The 27,663-nt window shown below is 38.2% G+C and overlaps 2 protein-coding genes across 4 annotated transcripts in view; one reads left to right on the top strand and one right to left on the bottom strand.

Moving 5' to 3' along the window:
* Positions 1-20,460, top strand: part of SLC18A2 (solute carrier family 18 member A2) — a 46,180-nt gene extending 25,720 nt beyond the window's left edge. For both annotated transcript variants that reach the window (XM_045023550.1, XM_045023551.1), the window contains 10 exons: positions 631-720; positions 830-873; positions 959-1,019; positions 5,379-5,474; positions 12,316-12,394; positions 12,864-12,915; positions 13,397-13,460; positions 14,396-14,515; positions 15,147-15,280; positions 18,365-20,460. In XM_045023550.1, the coding sequence (XP_044879485.1) occupies positions 631-720; positions 830-873; positions 959-1,019; positions 5,379-5,474; positions 12,316-12,394; positions 12,864-12,915; positions 13,397-13,460; positions 14,396-14,515; positions 15,147-15,280; positions 18,365-18,472 (848 nt within the window). In that variant the 3' untranslated portion in view covers positions 18,473-20,460. The remainder of the gene's footprint in view (positions 1-630; positions 721-829; positions 874-958; positions 1,020-5,378; positions 5,475-12,315; positions 12,395-12,863; positions 12,916-13,396; positions 13,461-14,395; positions 14,516-15,146; positions 15,281-18,364) is intronic.
* A 2,355-nt stretch (positions 20,461-22,815) lies between these two features.
* Positions 22,816-27,663, bottom strand: part of PDZD8 (PDZ domain containing 8) — a 125,201-nt gene continuing 120,353 nt past the window's right edge. Inside the window, exons 5-6 of one of the 2 annotated variants that reach the window (XR_006580999.1) lie at positions 25,257-27,605; positions 22,840-24,314 (exon numbers count right to left, since the gene is read on the bottom strand). Coding sequence is in view for 1 of the 2 variants with exons in the window: in XM_045023549.1 (XP_044879484.1) it covers positions 25,405-27,605 (2,201 nt within the window). In the remaining variant the exon portion in view is untranslated. Of the gene's footprint in view, positions 27,606-27,663 lie in introns of both variants that reach the window. The other variant, XM_045023549.1, reaches the window with a different exon arrangement.

Genomic DNA, 27,663 nt, shown 5'->3' with positions numbered 1-27,663 from the left:
TTTTAAGCGGTGCAGCTGCAGTTTGTTTGGAAAAGCCTTTGAAGTTAGAAATACAAACACTATGGGCTATGTTCTCATCCACATAAATCTATTTTTAAATCCAAGAGTTGAACATAGATCGGCCACAGGTTTGGGCCCATCCTGTTCCAATTTTAGTCAGTGGCAAAAAATCTTCCTGACTGCAGCATGAACAGGCTCTAAGATCAGTATTTCTACTATACTCATCCTCATGAGCACCTTTCAGACCCTTTGTCAGGTTTCTAGCATTCTTACTTCCATAGGGACAAAATCCTGCTTGCCTTATTCACACAGATAGTACTAGGGAAATCAGTGGACCTGATTGTGTGAGTAAAGCAAGTGGGATGTGGCCCATGCTTGACATTTCTTGTTTAGGCAATGTTTGTAGACTGCAGACAACAATCTTTGGGAAATTGTCTAATCTAATCTAAATATGTTCCTCATACTGAGTTACAGTGCTTTTGTTATTTTAATTAATGACCATTAAGATGGATGGGAATTTTGGCATTGAATTTCAGTGTTAAGAGAACTGGGCCCCCAATGTGCTGAAATCTTAAAAGGAATCTTAAAAGAAAAAGAACCGTGAATGTTTTCCTTGTTTTTCTTTCCTAGTGGGTCCACCTTTTGGGAGTGTGATGTATGAGTTTGTGGGAAAGACAGCGCCTTTCCTTGTGTTGGCAGCATTAGCTCTGTTAGATGGAGGTCAGTAAATATTAACATTCATAATTCTGTTTGTTTCATTCATTGATTTTTACTATGTAGTATAGCCACCATCTTAAACAACAGCTACAGCATTGATTTCTTTTTGCAGCTGTTCAGTTATTTATTCTACAACCATCCAGAGCACAACCAGAAGTAAGTACCACCATAAAAAAACACTTTATATAATGGGTGATGTTTTGCCCTTCCTAACCCTGAGGTTTTGTTATTTGTCTGACAGACTCAAAAAGGGACACCATTACTGACCCTCTTGAGAGATCCATATATCATTATTGCGGCAGGTACAGTTTAATTCTTATACAATTTAATTCTGACTGTGCTTTTTTCCTGTACCTTGAATCCCAGACTGCCTTACTCTGGCCCTGGTTACGAATAACTTTCTACCAATGCATCACAATTATTTGCAATATTAATTTAAAACAAGATTCCAGGAACAAAATAATTCATGGACATTCAGATGGGCTCAAGATGCAAGTCTTGGATTCACATCAGACTTTGAACTTCCCAAAGAGCAGAGATTATGGTCCACATCCGTCTCTGCATAGTACTATGTAAAGCATGTATTGTTCACCTGAGAAACTTGCAGGAAAAAATACTTGTATCAGTTAGGCTTATGTCAATACACACTTCTGGTCAGCTAAAAACATACGTAACTCTTTTTCAAAGCCTATTATTTACTAGGATAAATGCTTTGCAATAGGGAAAACTCTAATGGAATTGCAACAGACTGGTAGATTGGAAGCACTCCAACCTGTTAACAGATGTTGGTTTTGCTGGGAAAGGGTTAAGTGAGTTCCGCTGACTCACTGAGGGTGTCTACATTGTAACCAAGGATATGAATGGCAGCTTGTGTAGATGTACCTGCCTTAGCTGTACTCTATCTAGCTCACCAAAAAATAGAAGTGAAGATGCCACATGCAGGCTTCTGTACTAGCTCCATAAGCAAGTACATACCCGGGGGTGTCAGGGTATGTCTACATGAGATGCTATTCACAATCTCATACACAATGTAGGTGAACCTTGAGTCAAGAGACAATTGTGCTACCTTGATATATGGGAAGTGTGGCTGTCTGGGGAGAAAGAAGATCCAGCATATGGCTGAGCAGTTGTGAGGGAAGGTTTATCAGACCATCCAAGCCTGGGGGAAAGGATTAAGCTGAACTTTGTTTTCATTAGAAAGGGTGTGAGTTTGGATTGTACCTAGAGAATGAACTATGTTTATAGGATTTTGGGAAAGGCACCTGCTCGCAGGTAGCTCAGGGTCTAATGGTAAGTGTCATTTGCTATTACAGGCATTATTCATTTGATTAATCTTTCTCACAGGAAGCGCAATCCTGGCTGATGTAGCTATGTAGGCCACACCTTAGGCTCAAATAAGTTTGAATTTTCCATTCTCTCTCTCAGTGGGGATGCCACTGTTCACTGTGAGCCTACTGGGAACTGTCAGGCTTGCAATGTACAGGAAGCTTATGGAGTATGACAGACTTGTAATCCAGAATTAGCTACCAGGGCAAACCTTTCACTACAGCTCCACTGGGAAGCCTTGCTAAACACAGGTAAAAGTCATGAGCATTTTAGGAGTTATAAATGGATTGACACTTTAAAATGTCTTCTGCATTCTCACTTTGGCGGTATTAGTTTCATAGTTATAAGTTCAGACTCCAGGGCCTCTGCGTGTAGGTCAAATTCGTGCTTCATAATTGTCTACTTTATAGTCAAAGGTATATGTATTTCTCTAACTAGTTTGGCTTATCTGTAGCAAGAAGCTCTATGAAAAGATCTCTTGATATTTCTAAGAGGTGCTTCTTGTGACCTGGTTTACATTCAACAGAGCATTGGGGTTTAAAGAAGGACATAGAATTGGGTGTCATCCAAATACTGGTGAGATCACATGTCGAACTGCCTCAATATTTCCTCCAGTAGCTTTCACACATTGACAGTATATAGCACATTTAGGGATGACAAATTGGAGTCATATAATGAGAAAGCCCTGAAGAAAGGAGAGAGAGAGAGAGAGAGAGAGAGAGACTCAAGCCCAAGGGCTTCAGTCCTGGGTGGCATGGCTCAGGTTACAGGCTCCTTGACTGGGGCTGAAGCATTTGGGCTTCAGCTTTGAGCTCCCTGCCCAGGGCAGTGGGGTCAGGCTCTGGGTTTGGCTCCCCTACCCAGGGTGGCAGGAGTTGGATGAGCTGAGGTTTTGGACCCCCCTCCTGGCGCTGTGTAGTAATTTTTGTTGTTGGAAGGGGGTCATGGTGCAATGAAGTTTGAGAACCTCTCTCCTAGAGACATTTTCTGTCATGTATTGTTAGGGAAATGGACTCAACTCCTTTATACACATTTGTGTTTTCGAACTCTATTTTTGGGTAACTTTATTAAGACCTGAATAAGAATTTTGTTACTTGATCTCTTCTTTGAGTCTAAGACAGAATAGAATTCATTCCTCCACCTGTATTTTGTGTGAGATGAAGTGATTTTCCAGCATCAAGGTGTTCTTTCAGGCTCAGTTGACTTGGGTTTTGGACAAGGCATCCTTGTGTATTTAACTGGAACTGCTCATAGACATTTGAAGGTTCCAAGAGAACAAAATATAGCGGAAAGTTTACTTTAGCCATTGTTGCTTGCCCCAGGAATGTATGGGTAGTGAGTCTACAAGTTTGTCTTAGGGGGTCTTAGATGTGCAGTCTAATACATCTTGGCATTTTTGAACAAAGAATGACAGTGGTGCTCATTTTGTGCTGAACTGTGTGATGAGAGGTTTCTTCCAGGAGAAATAATTTCTCTATGACCTCAGACAAATTAGACTTGAGTTTTTAAAGGTAAAAATTGACTGATAAACTACCGTAGGGACACTTGAATGTCTCTGAATACCAGTCCAAGACTGTAAGTATTAGAAAGAAAGACTTGAGGATTACATATCTAAGGGTACTGGTTACAACAATGGCTTTAAAACTTTGTGGAAGCTCACTTTGTGGTGTATTAGCAGATAAGCATATATCTCTCACTATCCTACACTTACCCCTCACCCCCCAGTTTGTGCAGGTTTTCTTGAGCAAATGGGGTTGGCTCCTCTAGTCAGGGAATCAGAAAAAATACCTTGTGCCTTCAACCATGTAACAAAATACACTAGGAAAAATTTGGTGAAGATGCAGATAAGTGTGACTGGGAAATCTGGAAAGAAACTACGAGTCATTCTGGCTCCTTGAATTCAACAGGTAAATTTACAGCATATTAAATTTCATAAAACATTCCACTTGGCTCTAGCTGAGGCATATTGTAGCACAGTGTGGGGATGTTTGAAATACCACCATCTGCACTAGATCTCCTTTGAGCATAGACGATTTACATCTCCAAGGCTGTAAATCCAGCCCTTATACAAAATAGTAGAGGGTTCCACAGTAATGGTCAAAAACACTGTAGCTTGAACAGTGCTATGGCAGCACTTTATAATATTACTGTAGAATACTTTTGATAAGGGTGCATCTTTTGCCAGCACTAAACTGAATGCAGCCAGTTCATTCACAGCTACACTTCAAAATATTTGAGACCACAGAGAATGCCACTTTTATCAGAGGCCAAGTTCTGGTCTTCTCTTACTATGGATCAAGCATGTCACTAGTTTTCATAGAATCACAGACCTCGAAGGAACCTCGAGAGGTCACCTAGTCTAGTCCCCTGCACTCATGGCAGGACTAAGTATTTTCTACATGTACACCCATGTTGGCTTTGCAGAGAGGCCTGACCCATCCTTGGAATGTCTGGGTTGGAGAGGAAATATCCTTGCATCTGGTTGGGATACATTGAGCCTCTCAAGGTGTGGATAACCCATAATAATGAGCACCCTGCTTCCTATAGAAGCCATCAATGGATCTTGGACCTTTTCCTTCACTATGCTGCATCTACAAAGTTAACTGAAGCCCCTGCTGAGCTGCTGTAGTGGGAGAGTGGGGCCAAGATGGACTCAAGTTTTACAAAGTAATAATAAATAAAAACATCTCTCTTTTCTGGAAGTAAGTAGGATGCTGATGAAGAAAGAGGAGATTAACTTTCTATCCTCCCCAATATCCTGGCGGGAGTAGCGGGCATTCCTCAGGATCACAGCTCCTTTTTGCTTTAAGGGATACACAGTTCCTTTAAGATTCTCTGTGGCTGACAGAATTATGGGGACCTCCCACTGAGCCAGGAAGGACACAGTGCCGCCTCTTAATCATCCTCAGATACCTCGGGAATGGAGTCAGAGGCCATGCCTTGTACACAATAGGGCTAGGATTTAGCCCCAAGAGAACAGATGTAAAGAACAAAAGATTATAGTTATAACTTATCATTTGTACAACAGTCAGACACAGTGCACTTTCTAAATGTCACCAAGCTCACTGAAATCTTTGTCTCCCCCAACCCCATTATGAAAATAGCTTAACCTTTATTGTACAATTCCTTGGAGAACTGAAATAAATAAGAAATTGGAAACTTAAGTGATCCCCCCCCCACCATTTAAAGTTAATCAATATTTGGTGTACGAGAAACAGGGCTACAAAGAACACATTGTTTCTACAAACACTGCCCTTCTCTGTTCAGCTTTTGGTGTTAACATTCAAGTGATATAATCCCTGCATTTCCTTCCCCCAACCCCTCCTCTCTTTAAGGATCAATCTGCTTTGCAAACATGGCTATTGCTATGCTGGAACCAGCATTGCCTATCTGGATGATGGAGACCATGTGTTCAAGAAAATGGCAACTTGGTAAAGTATAGTGCAATATATTTTACTTGAGTCTAGTATATTGTAGCACAGGGGTCAGCAACCTTTCAGAAGTGGTGTGCCAAGTCTTCATTTATTCACTCTAATTTAAGGTTTCGCGTGCTAGTAATACATTTTTAATGTTTTTAGAAGATCTCTTTCTATAAGTCTATAATATATAACTACATTATTATTGTATGTAAAGTAAATAAGATTTTAAAAATGTTTAAGAAACTTCATTTAAAATTAAATTAAAATGCAGAGCCCCCCGGACCGGTGGCCAGGACCCGGGCAGTGTGAGTGCCACTGAAAATCAGCTCGTGTGCCGCCTTCGGCACACGTGCCATAGGTTGCCTACCCCTGTTGTAGCATGAAGCTGTTCCAATTGTGGTTTTGTTAGCAGTGGTCTCCTTGGGTGCTTTGATGATAGATGGCAAGATGATCATTTTTTTCATCTTTTCGTCAACATCATACTCAATTGTGTGATAATGTACACATATTTAGAGGTTGTGAGATATACACACAGCAGAATTCAGTTTTTATTCTTTTATAATTTCAATGGATAATAGATTTTTTTATTGAAGCATTTTTTATTTTTATCCATTTAAAATGTGGAAAATTATGGAGGGTCAGAATTATTTAATGAGAGCAGACATTGAGAATCAAAAAGTTAGAGTCATAACTGTTAAAACACAATCTGTCAACATATGTTGAAGATTCATCCTTAAATCAAACAGCATTTTTCTTACTTTGCCTATCAGTAAATTTCAATCATCGACAGAAATATTTTTTCATCAGTTTGTGTGTATATGGTGAAATCAATGTTTATTGACACTTACCGATAAAAACGTAATCCTTCCAAGTCTATATATCGGAATGATGGAACAGCGTGCCAGCTATCATGATTTTAGTTATGAGTGTTGCAATATTTGATGTTTGACTTGACACCCCAGCTCCTGAAGACCAGTGAGTATACAAAAATCTCAATTTCATTTAAAAAATAAAGTTTCTGGCTCTTGTGGTTACAGAGAAAAGTATGAAAATGTGACCTGAGTGCACCATAAATGCTCAAAACCCAGAAGACAAATAAAAAGAACCCAAGATTATTTTTTATTAAAATCTCATGATTTACGCCACTTGATTCATAGTTTTGAATGGTTGGGACTGGCAGTACTACATATGTATCTGTGCTGTATGTAGCACACACACGTATGTACACATTCCAGAACTGTCGGTTTACAGCAGTAATGCTGAGGGAGCTCTAGGCCCTTGTTAAAATTCTGCAACCAAATTGAAGGGAGGATTGGGAGGATCTCCCTGAGTCTGAAGGATTTCATCCTCTTCCATTACTATTAAATCATCTCTGTCAAAGGGCTTCTCCATGGAGCTCCTAATACTTCTTAAGAGCAAGGGCAAAATCCTGGCCCTACTGAGTCAATGGTAATTGTGTAATTGAGATCAGTGGGGCCAGGATTTCACCCCAAGTTCTTTGCCTTTGGAATGAACAAGACTGCACCAAAAAGCAAAGTATTCAATAGTGAGGACTCTGCCAAGATACCAATCACAGCACTCCTTCGTACTCCTCAATGTTTTGGGCACATTATGAGCATTTATGGCAATATCTTGTTTTACTTTTAATATCTTTGCATTTTCTTTATCCCAGCCCATCCCCTTGTGTTATTTATCATGTTTATTATACTAGTGCTTACATAGAAACTGAGAGTGGGGTGGGTCCCATTATAATTAGTACTGTACAGACATAGATTAAGAGAGAGTCTTGCCTCAAAGTCTAAGTAGACATGACAGACAAATGGATAGATCATACAAGCAGAGCGAACAATATGATGGCAGCAAACGTTTCTTTTAAGTTATTTTATTTAAATAGTTTCAATGGAGTTATTTTAGGAGGGGATTAGCTATATGGATTGATTTACCTATTCATTAATCTGGGCTAGTTTGCTTTCTGGAGTGCATGCTGTGTCTGATGGAGTTGTTTGCATGTCTGAGAAGGGTGAAATGGTGAATCAGATTCCCTTTTCACATCATTGAAAATCAGGAGTTGTTTCATGATCTATTCAGGGAGAGGGAAGAGAATGTGTGCAGGGGATATTGTAGAACGATGTGCGAGCATGTGCATGTAGCTGGAGGTGGAAACTGGCTAGTACAATCAGATTATTTTGTGATGCTCCAGAGTGGGGTAAAGCAGTTAGAGTTTACAGCTTAATCTGGCCTATAAAGTTAACATTTTAAGAGGCTGAAAGTACATATCTTCACATTATTTGAGTTATCACATGGTAACATTCTTCGTGTTTCTTCTTTAGTGTTAATATGTGACATTTTAATTAAAAAGGTAATTTTCGAGTCAAATTTTATTAAACTGTAGTTAACATTGAGCACATTGCAGTAGCTGAAGGATAACATTAAAGGGATGTTATAATTCTCCCAAATACTATTATCTACAAACAATATTATTCACTCATAATTGTATTATTACAGGTCATCACCACAGATGACATGCAAACTTTAGTTCTAAAAAAAGCACCCTCAGGAAGCCAGAATGGAATTAAGTATCAATAATTAAAAGATTGCCAAACTATCAACCATGATAAAGAGTGCTATATTGTAATGTGAGAGCATTAATGCATAAGACGAGATTTTTAAAGCCTCCCTTACAGAAGAAAACATAATCCAGCTAGTGGAAAGCTGCTTGTTTATCTGCCTCCCTCAACCAGAACATATTATTGATGTCAAAGAAATGAGGTTTGAGAACTTCCTGTTTGAATAAAGATTGTTTGGAGGAGACTATCCATTTTAATTAATACTAGTTTTATCCCTTAATGATAAAAGCAGTTGATTTCATCATGCTTTGTCTGATTTGATGGCATTAGCAGTTGAAAGTGTTTAAAATCTATCTTAACCCGAAAGCTTTGAAAATGATGACTTTTATATGATTTAGAGTCTAGTTGTTTGAAGTATGATCTTGCAGTTCCTTCAGAAATCCTGATTTGGATCAGTTGGTTTTATAGTCCATACAACTTAGAAAAGGGAAAACTGGAGATTCAGTATTTCACAGCTTACCCATTGCCTTACATAGCTAACTGCAAGTCTTAGCTAAGTTCAGTAACATTTTTGTAATTTTCCAGTTCTCCTATAGTAAGTAGAATGATGTATACATTCAGCTCGCAACAGGACTAGGGTAATGGCGTCCATTTATTATACGCAAAAATAGCATGTTTTTCATTGTAAGCTGTGTATGTGTGTGTAGGGGGGTTAGTCATAAGATGCTGCTGCTAAAATGTCTCCCTAAATTTTGTTTATGAACACCAAAGGGAACGATATAGGCAAGAAAAATATATGCTGGCTCCAGAGGGAGGCTGTGGTGTACTTTAAGGGAATTGTTTGAACACATACCATGCTGATTTATTTGACTGTGAAATGATTGACTAGAATGCTAGGCATGGTCTGCATTGAATTGTCATACACTTGCTGGTTTGGTTTCAAAAGAGGTAAACAGAACAATAAATTCACAGCAACGGTTCTGCATTCCTCTACTATGTGGAAGTTAGAAGTAAGGTCAGGAAATAAAAGAGGATTCACCCTGGGGGAGGAGCAACAACAAAAAATGCAGTGAGTATATCCGGGGAAACCTAATCCAAATAGCAGATATTCAGATGAAAGAAAGAAACCTGAGGAGCAATAATATCAAGAGAAACCTAGATGTGATAGCAAAGAGCAATGAAATATGAGTTTGCTATATGAAGGTCATATGTAAAGGCCAGTATGATTTTTGGATACTTACAGTGACATCAAATAATAGGCCAGTATGTGACCATGGTGAGATTGCATTTGGAACAAGAGCATCAGTTTTTAGTTCATTATTAGGAACATACAAAGAAATGGGAAAGAGCTTAGAGAATAATCAGGAGTAATAGAATTGCTTCAATTCTTCTATCCTTTCCTAAGTGACCTTTGACAGTTACCAGGACCCTCACTTCACCTATCTACAGATATTTGAAGAATATAAAAATACCAGAACAAAGGATAGAAAGGAATTACTAAGCCTCGTACAAGGGGGCATAACTAGGAGTAATGAGACAGAATTAACAGAAACTTCAGGCTGAATATTAGAAAAAGCTTCTTCATAGTGAAGTTTATTATGCTGTGGTATTACCTTTCAAGGGATATGTTGGAAGCTCCCTTGCTTGGGATAGCTGTGAATGTGTAAGATACTAATAAGTTGTTATTGCCTGTTGTACATAGAAAGTTGTCCCTGAACAGATCCATAAGTAGAATAGACTCTCCTTCTTTCTTAAGGACCCTTTCTGCTGTGACATCTGCAAGAAGTCAGACAATTAATGTTAGGTATGTTGTGACAGCCGATGAGAGTTCAGTGTTGGGGCGGTTGGCATTAAATGATGCTAGTTTATATTTTAAAAATGAATGATTCGGAACCAAGAAGTTGTGTGCCGAGTTTGCCTAAGTAACAGCATTAATGTAATAGCCTTGTCCTCTCTATTTCCTTTTTCTTGTTTAAAATGTAACTAGTATGTCTTAAATTAAGCTCCAGTTCTGGAATTGGCTCCACATGGGTGGTGAATCCTGCGCCCAAGAGGAGCGTAGGGAATGTTCAGACCCTTACATTGTAAATTATTTAGGGTGAGGGGCTGTGTCTTTCTATGCCAGAAGTTCCCAGACTATGAGGCACACTATTCTAGGAGGACATGGAGGAATGTTTTGGTGGGGGGGTGCGTTGTGGCCCCAGGCCAGTCCCAAGGGGGCAGGGAGGGCGTGGCACCCAGATCTGACCCACCCCCAGCTCTGCTTCAGCCCCGCCCCCAGCCATGACTCCGTCTCCCAGCCCTGCACCCGGTCCCACCCCAAGTCCCCAGCTGCAGATCCACATCTGGCCAGGGGGCCAGGGGCCTGGCTGCCGGCCCACCACCACAGCCCAGCTGTGGCTCCGTCTCAGCCCTGGTCCCAGCTCTGCTCCCAGCCCCGTTCCTATCCCCAGCCCCACCACCATTAACTTTACTGTATCCATATAGTTGCATAGCAGCAGCTTACCTTATCCAACATCAGGATGAATGCACTACCTCAGCTTCTGACCTGAGGCCTCAACAGATCTGGGATTGTTGATGACTTGCTGTTTTGGCTAGAGGACTAAAGCAAGAGCCGTTCCAGGACAAACTAAGAGTCCTGTAACCCTCCCCAGTGCTCAGCAGTCCTCCTCTCCTCAGCACAGCATTTTCTTCACCATCTTTCCAGGCAGCTCATGTCCTCCCTACTACAGTGCTTGGGACCCTGAATTGGGGACAATCACCTGCCCTACGGCCAACTGTCCTCTTCCACTGGGTTCCAGAGCCAGTTCCTACAGCACCTTTTTCTCTGACTCTTCTCCTGCCTTCTTCCACAAACAACCTTCCTCAGTGTCCTTTACCAGGAAAACATCAGTCCTTACAAGCATAGTACTATTTCTACCAGTTTTCTTCTCCTCCTGAGGGCAGGCTTCCTCTTCTCTCTCCCAATAGGCCTGGTTCTCAGTCACCTGCTCTCTGTCATGTGATGCAAGGGAAGAGAGCTGGAATCACCAGGTACACTTGAACCGCTTAAAATCCTAGTTTACCCTCTAACACAGCGGTTCTCAAAATGTGGGTCAGGACCCCAAAGTGGGTCGTGACCCCATTTTAATGGGGTCGTCAGGACTGGCTCAGACTTGTTGGAGCCTGAGGCCAGGGCCAAAGCCAAAGCCAAAGCTCAAGAGTTTCAGCCCTGGGTGGTAGGGCCCAAGTTACAGGTCCCCTGCCTGGGGCTGAAGTCCTTGGGCTTCAGATTTGGCCCCCACGCCTGGGACGGTGGGCTCGGGCTTTGGCCCTGCCACCCGGGGCAGCTGGGCTCAGGCTTTGGTCCCCACTCCTGGGGTCACGTAATAATTTTTGTTGTCAGAAGGGGGTGGTGGTGCAATGAAGTTTGAGAAAGCCCTGGTCTAACAAATAGTGAGTGCAAATTCAAAATTCCACAGTCATAGTCTGTGGACTGCTCAAGCCTTTAGAAAAAGTCTTTGATCAAAAATAACATATCTTATAACGTAAGTTTGAGGGGGAGATAGGAGGCTGGTGTTATTACAGGGTCAGAGTTAAGGTTGGTTGGGTGACCTTAACTGCAAATTGCCTTAGATGACTCAGATGATTGATTTTGTTCTTAAGTTTAGCTTTAACTCTGAATATAGTAGCTCTATAAATTTTTTAAAAAACCAGTAGTGTTCTTTTAAAAAAAAATTTTTTTACCCTTAAGTTACTGAGATGCACTCTTAACTTTAATTCCTGCCTAACAAAGGACTAGGTTTCGGCAGGAGAGAGAGGTACCCCTTCAATGTGCCTCTTCCTGCTCACCTGCAGAAGGGGGTAATGTAGCAGCTCTGTAAAGATGGTAGTTCCATGCCTGGCAGAAGCAGCAGTAGGGCACATTGGTGTAAGGATGTTAGAGGGAGGCACCCCCTTGCACCCTTTTACCCCTTGCAGTGGCACACAGAATGGGCCATGATTTGGCCCAAAGTTTATTATATTTATTCTGAATATAATTTGTTGTCTCTTTCTCTCACACATACAGAGATTCTTATAGCTGATACTGAAATACTCTTTTTGAAGGCGTCACAATGGTATTGCATTTGATGGATAATCTTGTTAGATTCCACAAAAGGGCTGGAACAAACCGGATATTTAATGCTTTGGTACAGGCTCCAGGATTCCATTAGATTGTTTTAATCACAATTGCTGTGTCTGAACTTATTAGTTTTTCACTTCACTGAAATCATTGTTGATAAAATGTTTTTTTTCATATTTTCCAGGCGTCGCTTTCCTTCCAGCTAGTATCTCTTATCTTATTGGAACTAATATTTTTGGGGTACTTGCACACAAAATGGGAAGGTATGCTTAATTAAAAAACCACTATCCTTCAGCATATTCATATAGCATTTCCAATTTTTCCTCAGGCAATTACTTGATAATAGAAATCATTAGATTTTATTAGATATTATTAACCTGAAATTTCATTTAAATATATCATGTTACGTATTTGGTTACATAACCCTGCACTACTACACCTCTACCCTGATAATAACGTGACACGATATAACACGAATTCGGATATAACGTGGTAAAGCAGTGCTCTGGGGGGGTGGAGGGGGGGGCTGCGCACGCTGGTGGATCAAAGCAAGTTTGATATAACGTGTTTTCACCTATAACACGGTAAGATTTTTTGGCTCCCGAGAACAGTGTTATATCAAGTAGAGGTGTACCTTAGAAATAGCATTGAAAAATTCCAGACCATCTCTAACAAAACTGCATTTTTTTGAGATATAACAGATATTAAGAGATAACATTTCTCCTTTCATAGGTGGCTTTGTGCTCTACTTGGGATGATAATCGTGGGAATAAGCATTTTATGTGTGAGTAAAAATTGACATGTCAGCAGAACGAACTACAAATTCAACTCAGCCCAAAAAAATTTATATATTAACTTTGAGTATGTATTTTGCTCATGAGATTTTACTGAAGTTTCTGCTTGTGATGCATTTTTAAACATCAGTTTGTTAATCAATCCTGAGTGCTTTCAACAAAAATTGCCTTCTAGAGAGTGCTTATCATGTTGCAGGAGGTGACCAAAGAGTTGAAGAATACGAACCATAATTTCTTAGAGTTGTCGCCTAATCAACAGCTATTATAAGTTTAATTAAATGCAATAAGTATTTGTTATGACACAATCATGCAAAACAATTACTTTTCATCTGTATTTCTGTACAAATTGCTCCATGCTGCCATACTAAACAGTTAAATCAATTGTTTTGAGTATTTATTTGCGAAAAAGACAATGATCCCATTAGCAAGATGTTATGGGTTATACTTAAATCTCTGAAATTTAATTTGCAGGTACCATTTGCCAAAAACATATACGGGCTCATAGCACCAAATTTTGGGGTCGGGTTTGCCATTGGTAAGTAAAATTACTTGTATGTACATATTTTGCTGCTTATTTAGAAAATTAACATTAGTACAGAATTACATAAAGGATTCTTTTTCTTGCCATTCTGAATGAGCAACACCCACGGTTACACTCTGAAACAAATTTGTCAGTAGATTAGCAATAGTTTTAAGGCCTACACTCAAGGCTGTTCAACCTAGACTTTCAGCAATTGGGCTAGATTCTGACCTCTATTACCTGGGAATAACTCTATTGACCTCAATGGATCTTTTAAGATGTCCCAGAATTCTAGCAATGCATTGTTAAAAAATAAAACAAAACACAAAACCCCAGCAGTTTACTATTGCCTGACATTTACATAGAAGCAAACACACTTGACTTACTGCTGACCCAGCGTAAATCCCCTAGCATACACACGTGCCCTGTCGTCATAGTACACATGAATGTGTTTGCTTATAATGGGCCATGCAGTGAAACTTGAGTGGGATTTTTTTAATGATTACAGGGTACAGAGGTTGACAGATGGCTTAGTAATTTGATATTTAGCAGGTATTCTGAAGTGTCTGCAAACACAAAGGACTTTTAGTAAGTGTAGAAATTACAGTAATGTTTATAAACCACAAATATCATGCAGCTTTTTGATCTGATAACTCATGAGGCTTTTATACTCACAGTGAAAACAGCTCACAAATCATTCATGTGAAGTATAGCATAATAATAATGACAGACTTGAAACTAGTACAATCCTTTATGCTCATAGGCATAAGCAAAGATGTATAAGCCTGGACTGAATAGTTTTTCTATAGGAATATGTTATTAAAAGCTTCTTTAGATTAACAATTCTAGTTTCATTTACATCTTTTTAGATCATATGAAGTTGATATATTAAGAGAGAAAAATGAAAGCTGTTTCATGAAATATAATTTTCCTCCTATCATCATAATCAGGAATGGTGGATTCCTCAATGATGCCAATTATGGGCTACCTTGTAGATCTGCGTCATGTTTCAGTCTATGGCAGTGTGTATGCAATAGCTGATGTTGCCTTCTGCATGGGGTTTGCATTAGGTAAGGGCTTAATTTTCTCCTGTTTGTAAAGCATCTAATAGACGTGAAAAGAGAAACTAAAAAAGGGCTTGGGGCAAATACCCAGAGCACTAAAGGCTCTATAGACTGCAAAATTGGTGTGATTCTGCTGCATTAGGTTGGTAAGGGAACAGAATGCTGGCAGCCTATATGGAGATTCCACACCTCCTATGTGTCGTGATGGGGAAAGGCAGGCGCCAGTCAAGGAAGTTAGGTCCCCAGTATGGGGGCATTATAGTACCCGAAGCTACAGCAGTGGTTTCTCCTTTGCCTGGCTGGAGAAGGAAAGGATTCCATTGTCTTCCCCTCAGTGCACTGTGCCATGGAACCTTGTGCCTAGCCTATTTACTGCGGTGTGGTGCAAGAACAGTGTACAAGAGTTCTGATTCCATGCCCATTGAAACCAACATATGATCTCCAATTACTTCAGTGGACATAGGATTGGTACCCAACAGCATTTTGTGCTCAAACATGAATTTTAAATGCATACACTGTGTTTACTTTTCTTAAATGGATTTTTATATCATGAATTTTGTATTTAAAAATATTTTTACCCTCAATGCTTATCATAAATATTTTGCAGTATTTAGAAAGAGCTTTTTATTTCCAAAAGGTCCCTCTGCTGGTGGTGCTATTGCAAAGGCAATTGGATTTCCATGGCTCATGACAATTATAGGGATTGTGGATATTCTCTTTGCTCCTCTATGTTTTTTCCTTCGAAGTCCACCTGCCAAGGAAGAAAAAATGGTAAGCAGAAAATGTTATTTTGCAGTAACATGAACAATGCCTTATTTATACTTCTCTAGCACTAATTATCCAGAAAACCAAAGGACCCAGGGATTTTCTGCCATCTCTGCCCTTCCTCTTTGGAGTAGTAACTCCACTTTGTAACTGGAACTGTATTTCCTGAGACCTTCTACAATGTTTTAGCACTCCCTCCTATTGTTTTTGCAATAAAATGAGCAATGCATGGTTTACTTGACTGAAAGCAGTAAGGGCCCAAAAGTTGTTCCCCAACAGTGTAATGGCTGGACTCAGTATGAAATGCTGCAGTGCCTCTGGTGTGGAAATCTCAAACTCAGATTTGCTGTTTGGAGAAAGAAGTATACTTGGTGAAAGTGATTCAGCTCAGAAAACAGCCAAAGCTTAATTGCTGGAGTGCATCTATGAGGATTGTAGTCACTAGGGTAGTTATAGAACATGGGGGCAATTGCCCATGTCAGTGATTTTAGGGTCATGGATTTAAACTTACTGAGGGTTCTTTTTTGTTTTTATAAAACATGCATTTTTCATCCCATAAAATGACATTCTTCATACAAGCCAGGATAGGTGATACATATTTTTAGTTCAGCTGCCACATTAAACTGATTAAACCACACTGAAGGAAAATGAAAACAGAATTCAAGCCTAACATGCACAAGCAGCACTTCCCTTCTCTCTGGTCCCTTTCCCCCTTTACTCTTCTCCACTGATCTATTTGGTAAAGCAGTAAGGAGCAGATTATGATGGATGAAAAATCCAAGACTGATGAAGATATATACAATGATACCGTTTTTTCCCCACTGACGTTCTGATATTTGAAGCACTCATGATGAAATGGAAAATGTAGCTTCATCATCACCATTAGTAAAACTACCCATCATTCACTATAACTTGTGGCATTCCACTAAAATTCAAAAGAATGGGGAGTTGGCATTTAGTTCTGCTTTTGTGAACGCATCATGACCCTGAGTACACATGTAAATAGCAGACTGACCTGTGAATGAACTATAACCAGCAACCTGCAAACCCACGAAAAAACAGAACTATTTTTGGCAGCAAAGAAACGTTCAGTATACATTTTTAAAAAAAATGTATTGTGTAATTTCTAACTAAACTGAAGGATCTTTTAACCTTGTATGTAGGCAAGAAATTCTTATAGCTATATTGCTCTAGTTTGATATACAAAGTCTTCCAAAATTCAGTTTAAAAAAAATCTCAGGGACAACAGCACAAACCAAAAAGATGATCCTTGACACTAATTTGAATTTAACTCTCTTGCAATATATTTAGGAATCTTTTGTATATAAACAGTTAGACAACTGCGCCTTTTTCTTCAGAAATTATATTACTCTCTTGTGAGTAAGTAGCTGCATTGAAACCATAGGTCATGTACAGCATCATTGATAGGACCATTTTGTTTTCCTGTGGCAAGAACAGTAGACGAGGGGAAAACACTGTTCATGCATGAGTGATCAAAGCCAGTTTCCATCTGCCTGTGCTGCAGGTGAGCTTGAAAGAAGAAAAAAAAAAAGTGGCCGCCCACTGTGACGACAACAAGCTTAGTTTCAGCTGTCTTGTTAAGGGCAAAAGGCCAATTTTGGATTGGAGAAATTCTCACATAACTATTTATACTGATGCAAAAATACCCTTACCCTCAAAGGTCTTAAAGTCATGTGTGCAGATTGCTATTTTGCAATTCTATGGAATGAAATCCTAACCCTATTGCAATCAAGGGGAGTTTTTTCACCGACGTCAGTGGGGCCCGGATTACACCTATGATGTGCAAGTTCTTCAATCAGACATTAATACAACACCTTGTGAGGGGTCCAACCTTGATTGGGGCCTATAAGTGCTACCATAATTCAAATGATAACTGCATAGTTCACTATTCTCTAAGTAACTTGTTGCATGTCACTGATCTGGCACTGCTCTGCTTTCAATTTTGATTAAGAGGACAGAAAGGCGATTTCCTACCTTATTCACTTTGCATGATTAATAAAAAGCCATAATCAATAGAATATAATGATTTGTAGTTAGTGGCCTTCCATTGCAATAACTGGATTTTTATAGGTTAGCATTAAATACAAATAAACAGGCCACCAATCTCTGTTCTCACAGACAAAACCTGATATTACAGTTACAACTCACAGTGGCCCAACTTCAGTCAATAAAATGTACACTGGGATATTCCAGGAATTAATTTGGGCTACCAGTTTCATTGGTAACTAAAGGTATGTCTACACTGCAATTAACCCCCGCTGGCTGGCCTGTGGCAGCTGACTCAGGATTGTGGGGCTGTAGAATTGCAGTGTAGACATTTGAGCTTGAGCCCAGCCTCTGGGTTCCTCCCCTCTTGCAGGGTCACGGAGCTTGGGTTCCTGCCTGAGCCCAATCGTCTGCATCACGATTTTACAGCCCGAGCCCCATGGGCCTGTGTCACCTGACAGGTCAGCTGCAGTGCTTAACTGCAGTGTAGACATACCCTAAGAGCAGAATTTGGTCCACTCCATAAGCGTAGAATAGATGCTACAAGTTTGAATGGTTTCTGAAACCAGAAAAAAAAAATGTTCTCCATGTGTAGGGGGTAACTGGTAACATTCTGAACAGTAGTCATGGTGTGGATTATTCACATTGCTTTGATGTGTGAGAGGTGGAGGTGATGGGGAAATTAAGTGACCCAGGATAGAACCATTCCTTAAAGCAATGCTATTCTGCTCTCTTGTGATTTAGATTAACAACAAAAACAACAAGGAGTCCTTGTGTCACTTTAGATAACTCACATTTCAAGTTAGTGACACAGGGTGAAATCTTGGCCTCACTGAAGTCCTATAGATAGAAGTTTTGCCATTAACTTCAATGGGGTCAGGCTTTTACCTATAATCTCCTTTATGGGCTTGATCCTACTCTAGCTGAACTCAACAAAGGTTTTGCCACTGACTTTAATAAAGAAGAATCAGTCCCTAAAACAGTGGCTGAAGTTTTGTGGCTTTTTGTGAAAAACAGTCAGCTGCAGAGATCATTAAAATGTTTAGCAGATATGCTAATACCCCTGCTCTTTTTTTCTTTTAGGCAATACTCATGGATCATAACTGTCCCCTTAAAACAAAAATGTATACTCAGAACAACGTCCAGTCATATCCAGTAGGTGATGATGAAGAATCTGAAAGTGATGAATAATATTAAAAGCCATATTGAGTATTTTGGTGTACACAATGCAGTGTTTCCTGTGAAACATCTCATACAGAAATATGTTTTAGGTGTACTGTACTTTTAATGGTGAAATAGTAAAAAAACCAAAGGTATATTATTTATTTCCCATGGTTATAACGCAGATTGCCAACTGCCTTATAAAGAGAAACTAGCTTTTATAGGGGGTTTGTATAGTGGTGAAAACTTTATTTTATGTATTTAATTTTATTAAATATTATACAGTATATTTTTGATTAACTGTGTAGTTAAATCTGTATAAACATTTGAATCCAAACTATAATTTTCTAAATCTTATTCATGGACAATGACATAAGATTTCGTAGTTTGGACTCATTAGTGGGTAATGAGTTCTTGACAGTAAAATGCTTCTATTAATTATTCCTCTGATTAAAAAAATGTGAAGTTCAAAGAGTACACAACCTATCCAACTCTCAGCTCTATTAAATGTACTGTGCTCTTTGAAGCACATTCACAAGAGATAAAGTCTAGTTGCTCAGCTCAGGGTCATACAGTGCCATCAATTTTAGTTTCCTTGCAGAGCTCCCCAGATGATTTTAAAGGTGAGCTCTGCATAAAATTGATGGCATACTGAGACCTTACGGTAAGAAAATAAAACTATTTTTAAAAACAAAAATTGTTTTCAGACATATCAGTGTATTGCTAAAAAAGTTAAAACGTGTTTCTGAAGGATGGGTACTGCTCTAACTCCAGTGACTCTCGCTGGCTCATCCACTAAAGGGTATTGTCACTAGCTTCAGAAGAAACTGTAGGTTTGCTCTCTCACACAGGAGATACTATGGTTTCCATCTGATGGATGAAGGAACGCTGGGCAAGTTTCAAGTCAGGAACTCACTTTAGATATATAGGGATGAATTGAAAGGCCAGTGTTTGTTGGCTATTAATCTAAAATAGCACTAGGCCAACTAAGGAAACAAAAGACAAGGGTCAAAATCTGTACGCACCCCCCCCCCTTTGGAGATTACAGTTGTATGAGAGTGAAATTGGGTTATAAAACTACAGCTGATGTAAATATAGATGTAGCTCCACTGAAATCAATTCAGCTATGCCAATTTAAACCAGCTGAGGATCTGGCCAAGGACATGTAAATATACAACAAAACCAAAGTTAAAACATTGCCATTACTTTTTTGCCCTGTAATGTAGTATTAGCTAACCAGACAGTCTTGGTGCTGAGAAAACTGGACAGAAGAGTATTTGATATCTCCTGCTAAAATTATTTATGTACAAGTGGGCTATTATACCTTCAAGAGAGTTAGAGCAGCATGAAGCTTTGACATTTACAATTTTTATATTCAGAACTTTTATTTTTGTCATCTCAACTTTATTTCAGGTACTACTTACACATTCATTTCAGGATTTTTATGATTAGTTAAGATCATTGCAGTACCACAGTATTTATATTTAACATCTTACTTGCAGGACTCAACTTCGGTAGCTTTGACTAAAAACTTCTTTACATTGATTTGCCTACGTGTCTAGAAATTTTGTTTGTATGTTTCTTCTATTTGAAAATGAAGTCAAATTATAAATCTAGTCAAAATAATGGAAAAGTAACATAACTAGAGGTATTGATAATGAGCTATTTGATGAGACTAAATCTAATGCAATGAAAATACTGCATTAGACAATCTACTTATCTGAACTGAGAAAAATCAAACTTCTAAAGTAAACACTCAACAAAAAACTGAAGTATGTTTTTTAATCTAGTGTTGTTTACATGTAGTTTTTGTTTGTAAATTAAAATCTTTATGTGCCTTCTTTCATGTATCAGCAGATGTTTTATGTACTACAGCAGATACTCTATGTTTACATATGGTTTTGTAAAGCGTACATAGTATGGTCAGAAAGTATGGAAATGCTGTGAATCAAATCTCAAGTATTGCTTTGTTGATAATTATGCAGTAAGACTACATAAAATAAATAATAAAAAAGTAATCTAATATAAATTCATGATTTATTGCAACACAATACGGAAACTATCTCACCATTTTCTATGCTGTTATGGTTTGCACACACCAAGAAGTGGAAAGAAGGTAACCAGAATTTATCAAAAGCAACATTCAACCCATACCGAGTCTATTTGATTTCTAACAGGCAGGTTAAACGTTTCCACACCAGGAGACAAGATGCCTGTGTATAACCTGCTAATGTAAAATGAGCTCCCAAGCAATCTGACAAATTATTTTTGATCCAAATTTTAATTTTTGTAAACTGTTCTAATAAATAATGCAGAAAGATGTAGAAGGGATTACAAGGCATATAGGACACTGTTCACTCCTGAATGGCCATATGTAAGTAAATCAAAGTTATGAGGCCACACCACAGCAGGAACTGACTCCTTACAAAGTATGAAGGATCACAGCAAAGTCTTTGACAGAGTCTGAAAACTGACTTATGCTAGTAACTAATTTTGCATGTGGCTGTCTTTTATTATATTTTATTGATGCAACAGGGTTGACAGCATTTCTGTAGTTTCCGACACACTTGAAATACAAGAAAATGATTCCTTCTATGCCCCACAAAGTATTTGGAGGACAAACATTTTTAATACAACAGAGACTGAGATTTGGCAAGTCTGTCAACAGTTCCTTCAGTCCACCGCATTGGTTGCAACACCAACTATATGTAAACTGCCATGCAGAGCAATATCCTTTCTACGGAGTTTTCTTTAATAGAAGCAGTTTGTATTTTCAAGATTAGCATTTTTTTAAAAATAGCTTCAACTGTGAGATTTAACAGTGAATCTAGTTGCATGACTAGGTAATGGTAGATATGAAATTCATGTTTTGACCAGTGAAATGAGTGAGAAATGTGGTCTGCAAATTATGACTGTGTTCATTTGGGATTTGGATTTTGCAATGTGTAATGGGGCAGTAAAATAGATTATTAGCATTTGTCATGGCCTTGAAATTTGTTTCCAAACAATTCTCTGCCTTAAAATGTTTATATCATACAAATTTGTCGATCAATTTAAAAAAAATCAAACTTCAGCCCAAGGAAAGAAGTAAGTCTTTTACTTTGTTTTTGTGAGCATTTCTGGTTGATATCAATTGTTCAGTTGAATTTATTGCCCTGAAGCTGGATCTATAATACTGACATTTAAATTTTAATTAGCATACAGTATATTCATCTGGATGAAGTGCAATCACCAATTGCATTAATCAGTGTATTGTTTAAGTTCATATTTAGATAACATAAGTTGTTATATTTAAAAGAGTATAAGTTGAAAAAGGTAGAATGTCCTGTTCACTGGATTTATTTTTGCATTTTTCTTGATCAATTAAGAATTTTAAAAAAAGAATGAAAATTAAGGGAGACATTCACATTGCTATACAAATCCCAAGTAAATGAGCTTTGTGTGAGAGACCCATGAGGAGAGATTCAGTGGGTCAGCTCAGTCCTCTTCAAACGAGGAGCATAGTGCAGAACAAGCAGACTATGGCTCTGTGTATCCCCTCATTGTGGGGTTTCTAGTCAGTGTATCCAAACATATCATAGCTGTGCCCTATCACTGCGCCCCCAATCCACCCATATCCCATGGGGACAATGAAACCCTCTGTATGGCCTCTCTCTCTCTCCCTCCCCCCTCCCAACCCATACACTAGAACCATGCAAATTCTGGGTTCTGTTCTTTGGGTCTTCTGTGGCCTTGGTGGAACAGGTGGATTTAATCTAAAATCAGTATTACCAACCCAATGGCACCTCATGGCTGTAATTATATTTACCTTTAACCACATGGGAAACTTTGAAAAACATTCTGTTTAGGAATAATTCTGCTGCTGTCATTTAGTGTATTTTTCTATCCCTATTTCCCCTAAAAATATTTGCTGCTTAGTAGCTTATGTGCTGTGCTGCTCCTCCTCCTCCTGTAGTTCTAAATGTCTATTTATGACAAAGTACACATTTCAGGAGAATACAGATGAGGAATTAGCAGGAGGAACAAATAAAGTGAGTTAGTAAACGGCAAGAATTCTATTTAAAAAAATGTTACAGGGAATAAAAAAATAAAGCACAAGGAAGAAAAAATATAGGATAGATCAGAATTACTCTTAGAGTGAGTCAGATTGTTCCCTGGACAGAGTCATTACCATCATTAGACGTAGTAGTATTTGTACAGCGCCCAGAAGTCTTAATCAAGGATGAGTCCTGCTATTCTAGGCATGCTGCAAACATTGATAGCGTTACACCATGTATTTATTTGGCCCAATGTTTTTGAAAAACTTCCATATTTTTTAAATTGTGCTGAGTGTAATTAAAATGCATATACTAAATACAGAGAATGCATTAAAGGCTTATACAGCAATCAGTCATTTTACTTTTCTATAAACATGTATTCTCCCCCACGCCCAAAAGGTACTGCGCTTTCTAAATTATCATACCTTAAAGAATAATATTTTTAAAATATTGCATTGCAGTAGTTTAACAGTGCAAAGAAGCAACTGATAATTTAGCAAAACTATTTTATTAAAGCTTGTTCTCATGATAAAATCATAGCCAACAAAATCATATCAGGCAGAGTTTCTGTAAATATTTGTAGCTGCCACCTAGCTACACATCACTAAATCAAATATATTCTCATTTTCTGTAGTATTCTTTATTTTCAGCTATTTACAGGAAAGCAAAGATTACATTAGGAATGTAGTATTACAGCTTTTCCTCAAGAGTCAGTGTTTATTGTAATTAATGCCAGATAAGATTTTTATGTTTTCCTTATCACTCAAATACAACTAGCGCCCCTCCCCATTCAACATATTTTAAAATATTGCACTACATTTTTTATGTTTTACAATCATCATTAGCAGTGTTTTATGAAGAAAATTATATCCAGCTTTTCATATCCATTGTATTACACAATTATATAATTTAAAACCTTGAATGTGCTTTTGTGAAAAACCAAAATTTATGTTATTTCTGCAGCTACTTCATGCCTGGTGGAGTTTAATGATTTATTTGGATATATTTGAAAGCTCTTATGGTAATCCATAATGAGTTAACACTGATGGAGATTTAGTCCAGATTACCACCAATGGTGAGCTACTCAAAAATAAAACGTGAAAGACAATCTGCATTTCAATCAAGTAAAGGGTTAAACAACTATTTTAGTCATTAAAAGGATTTTATTTTGTGAGACTGTTTGCTGAAGCAGAATTTTAAAAAGTGTAATACATGCCTATTTGAGCATGGATAGTGTTTTCCACACATCAGCTAAATAATCAGCAGGTGCCCCAAAACTTCACCAAAAAAGGGTGTTGCATGAGTGCAAATAATTGATTTTACTTAAAGGTACAAATAGGTTTTTCCTGCTAAAACTATTGTTTTTTGTTTTTGTCCATCACAAAATAAATTGAGAGACAAATTGAACAGAATACTATGTTAGTGGCTGCCTGCCAATTAAAATCATTTAATAAAAAAAAAACAAAAAACAATTTAACTGTATTAGCTTCACTGTTGTTTGCACAAAGGCCTATTTGCTACGATCCATGATACAATACAGTACCTAAAATAAAGATGAAAACAATATATGGTCTATCTACATATACAAGATGAAACCTCAAGACACATTTATAATAAGTCAATAGGAATATCATACTTAGCCAGATGATGCTAGGATCCAAAACTTACACACAGCACAAGACCAGATGGTTCTTTTCAAAAAGCGCTGGCCAAAATTCCTCCTCACCTCTACTGGACTTATTTGTTTTGATCAAATGCAAAGATGTTACACTTTGCTGAATAAGGTGGTCTTTTTGCTCAAACCGTTTCTTCTGGTTGAGTGGCTGAATGCAGTTCTGTAATGCATGGTGACACCAGAAGTGTTGAGACACATAGCATATAGTGAGTCTGTTTAAATATGAAATTTATTTTACACTTAATCTGTGGGTGCAAAATAAATCTTAAACATCCTTGCATGCCTTTGCAAGGAGAGTGGTAACGCTAATTCTAAAAATCCACATTTTAGAACTGCAATTTTCCTTTAATAGGTTAAAATGTTACATTTAAAAATCTGATTATATTCTATAAGGCTGCCAGCTATTTCTATCTTAATAAAAATAATATTGATACTTTTGCTGGAATAGTCCAATAAAATTACTAAACAGTATTGGTACATAATTATGTATTATATTCAAACAGGATTTAATATCCCAAAGGTCTAAGGAGGAAATATTTTGTTTGGTACAGCATTACTAGATTTCAGATTAGCCACAACTTTTGAAAAGTTACCCGTGTTTAACAAAAGTACAGAAAGCAAGCAACTTGATATGCAATAATACTTTTACTGGACAGTTGTTATAACAGACAAAATAAAAGCCACAGTGTTTTCATGATACATTTGGCAAAAAATATACAACTATTTAGAAGACATAAATCAATGCAACATGATCAAAATTTCAAAACCTGGTCCCTCAATGACTGCTGTGTTGTCATCAGTTTAGGCATGCAGCAAGCTCACAATGTTTTCATCATATAATGGAAATCAAACATTTCAAAAATCCTGTTCAAAAATTTCCTGTTCAAATTACTAATTCAAAAACAAAAAAGGTTAATAATACACGAAGGACACCACATATACATTAACATGAAATGTTAGCTCACATAATTAGAAAAAAGTTAAAAATAAATTATTAAAAATAAACTCCCAGTATAAACCCAAAAATGTAGTTTTAACACAATTTGAACCAGCCTGTTTAACAAAATGGTGGTACTGTAGCTGGAAAAATAGCTCTACTAACCTTACTCTTACACAGGCAAATAACTGTGGTGAAGCAGGTCATGTACATTGTACCAGTGTTTAATTAAATTTTGACTTATCTGATTTTTTTTTATTAAGTGCAAAGTATTCTTTTCAATCCATTCTTCCGAAAGCCAAATATGCAACTATCAGTCTACTGAACGAGGAGTGTCAAGCGGTGGTTCTGATATGCTGTTGAATGTTGGAGCCTCTGTCACACTGACATCTTCATGATCCAGTTCTTCTGTAGTGCTAGTGTCTTCTGCATATTTAGTCACTTTTCTGGATTGCTGGTCTAAAGGTGCATTTTCCAAAGATTCTATATCCTCAATGCCTGCTCTGTAGTGGATCATAAGCAGTGTAAGGGCTTGCAGTCTTTCACCTGATTTAGCCAATGCAGCAGAAATTAGTGCTTTTTTCCTTGCATCACCTGTCTCTTTTTCTTCTCGAATGAGTGAATTATTATTTTCCAATTCTTGGTCTATTTCATTCTGCAGTTTATCCAACATGAACTCTAATTTCTGGAACCTTTCCTCTGTAGGCAAGCTTTTATAGAGATCGCGGCCAATTTCTTTTACTGCAACGAAGACATTGTCATCTAGTCCTCCCTCCTTTTTTGCTAACTTTATCCCTGTGCTTGCTGCACGTTTTGAGGGACTATTTGGACTGCAAATTTCAGTGTCACTGCTTTCATTATCTGAAGTGTTTGGAGTGTGCTTTGGTGAAGGTTCTACGATGTCCATCCCTGGCTCAACAAAGCGAGCTTTAGGGACTTGACGAAGATTTAACAAACGGGTACTTGTGTTGATGATGTGTCTTGTTAAACCTGTGGTTTTGTTCACAGATTTAGATTCTGAATCAACACGAGAGGATACAGCTTGAGGAGCTTCCTGTCCGTCCATCCTACAAATTCCCATAATTCGGTCAAGTCTCCTTTCAGCTCCTACACAAAATGGGGTTTCAGCTAGACATTTTTCTTGACATTTTTTATGACAAACATAAGCACAGAGCATGCACTGGGAAGCTGCTTTAGTCCAAACCTTCTTTTTGCAGTAGTCACACCACGTTGGGTTCTGGAACTGAGTATCTTGAAAATTATGCTTGTTTTCTGTAAAAATCATTTGTCCCAGATAAGGATCCTCTTTCTGAAGTGCATGAACTTCTTCTACCAAATTATATTCCTTTTCTTTCTCCAGCAGAAAACTTGAGTCTTCTGGTTCCCCTTCTTTTAGATATTTAAAGTGTAAAGTTATATCGCCATAGCAAAACTTTTCATTGAATCCCTTATGCACTGTCAAACTGCGCAAAGCAGTTCTAGTGACTGCTGCTTTAGGTGCAGGAGCGTTTAATCTAAGCGTTCTAAGGTATTCCATGGATGATGTAGCTATACAATCTAAAGCAATTTCTTCAAGTTTTATACTTATGTGTCCTAAACAGATAAGACCACCCATTTTGAAAGGGTCTCTGCACCAAAGTGCAACATTAAGGTACTTATGGTATCCTTCCACTTCAAATATACAGGAGGATGCCCTTATCCTTGCCCATCGACCTTGTCGATTGCGATAAGGAATTTCTGGTGATTCCCATGTATGTTGGTCATCTCCACTTTCCTTAGAACTACGTGAATTTTCTGAAATTGTATCTTTTACTATTTCTGGTTTTGTTACTGTTGGTTTTGATATCACTGGGTCTTCCACTTGATCATTATTTTTTGTTACCTTTTCTGTGCATTTATCTCCATTGTTTGCAGGTGGAGGAGGCCTCTCTGGTTTTTCAGAAGATATGTCTCCTGTTTCTAACAGATTTTGAGTTTCACTAGAAGGCAAAGTAAGTTTAATTTGTGGCCTAGGTGGTACAGGAGGTTTAGTACTGCTCCCCTGAGGTGGTCTAACTGATTGTTGTGATGTGTCCTGACCCTCGGAACTTTTGGGCACTACCAGTTTGACTCCATCTTTTGGTTGTGTTTTTGAAGTAGTCTGATAATTTCCTAAATGTAGCTTGCGATTTAGAATTGGAGATATTGTTCCAAGTGGTTTAGTAGCAAACGTTACTACAGAACGTTTGGGACTCTGAGTTGTTGGCATCTCTTCTTTGAGCTCAGGTGACTTTATATCACAAGCTAAATCTTCAAATTCTGAATCCAGTTCTTTGTTATCAGCATCTGCTGAAACACAAGTTTGTTCCTCTTCTGGGTGTGCCAGAAAAGCAGGGTCTTCTAACTGTCCAAAACCATCCTGGAGTGCTGCACCATGCTGATTATAACCAACGGGCCTTTCATAGAACACTAAAACTCGGTCACCAGCCTGCTTGATAAGCTTTAGCACTTGAACAGTCGATGTGATTTTAACTCCTATAAAAAGAAAAAAAAATTTAGCAAACTTGAAAGCAAAAAATAACGGCAGTGTCCA

The sequence above is a fragment of the Mauremys mutica genome, chromosome 7 (assembly GCF_020497125.1).
Source record: "Mauremys mutica isolate MM-2020 ecotype Southern chromosome 7, ASM2049712v1, whole genome shotgun sequence".
NCBI classification, from domain to species: Eukaryota; Metazoa; Chordata; order Testudines; family Geoemydidae; genus Mauremys; species Mauremys mutica.
Note: the sequence above shows the minus strand (reverse complement) of the source record. Positions and strands in the feature narration are given on the sequence as shown.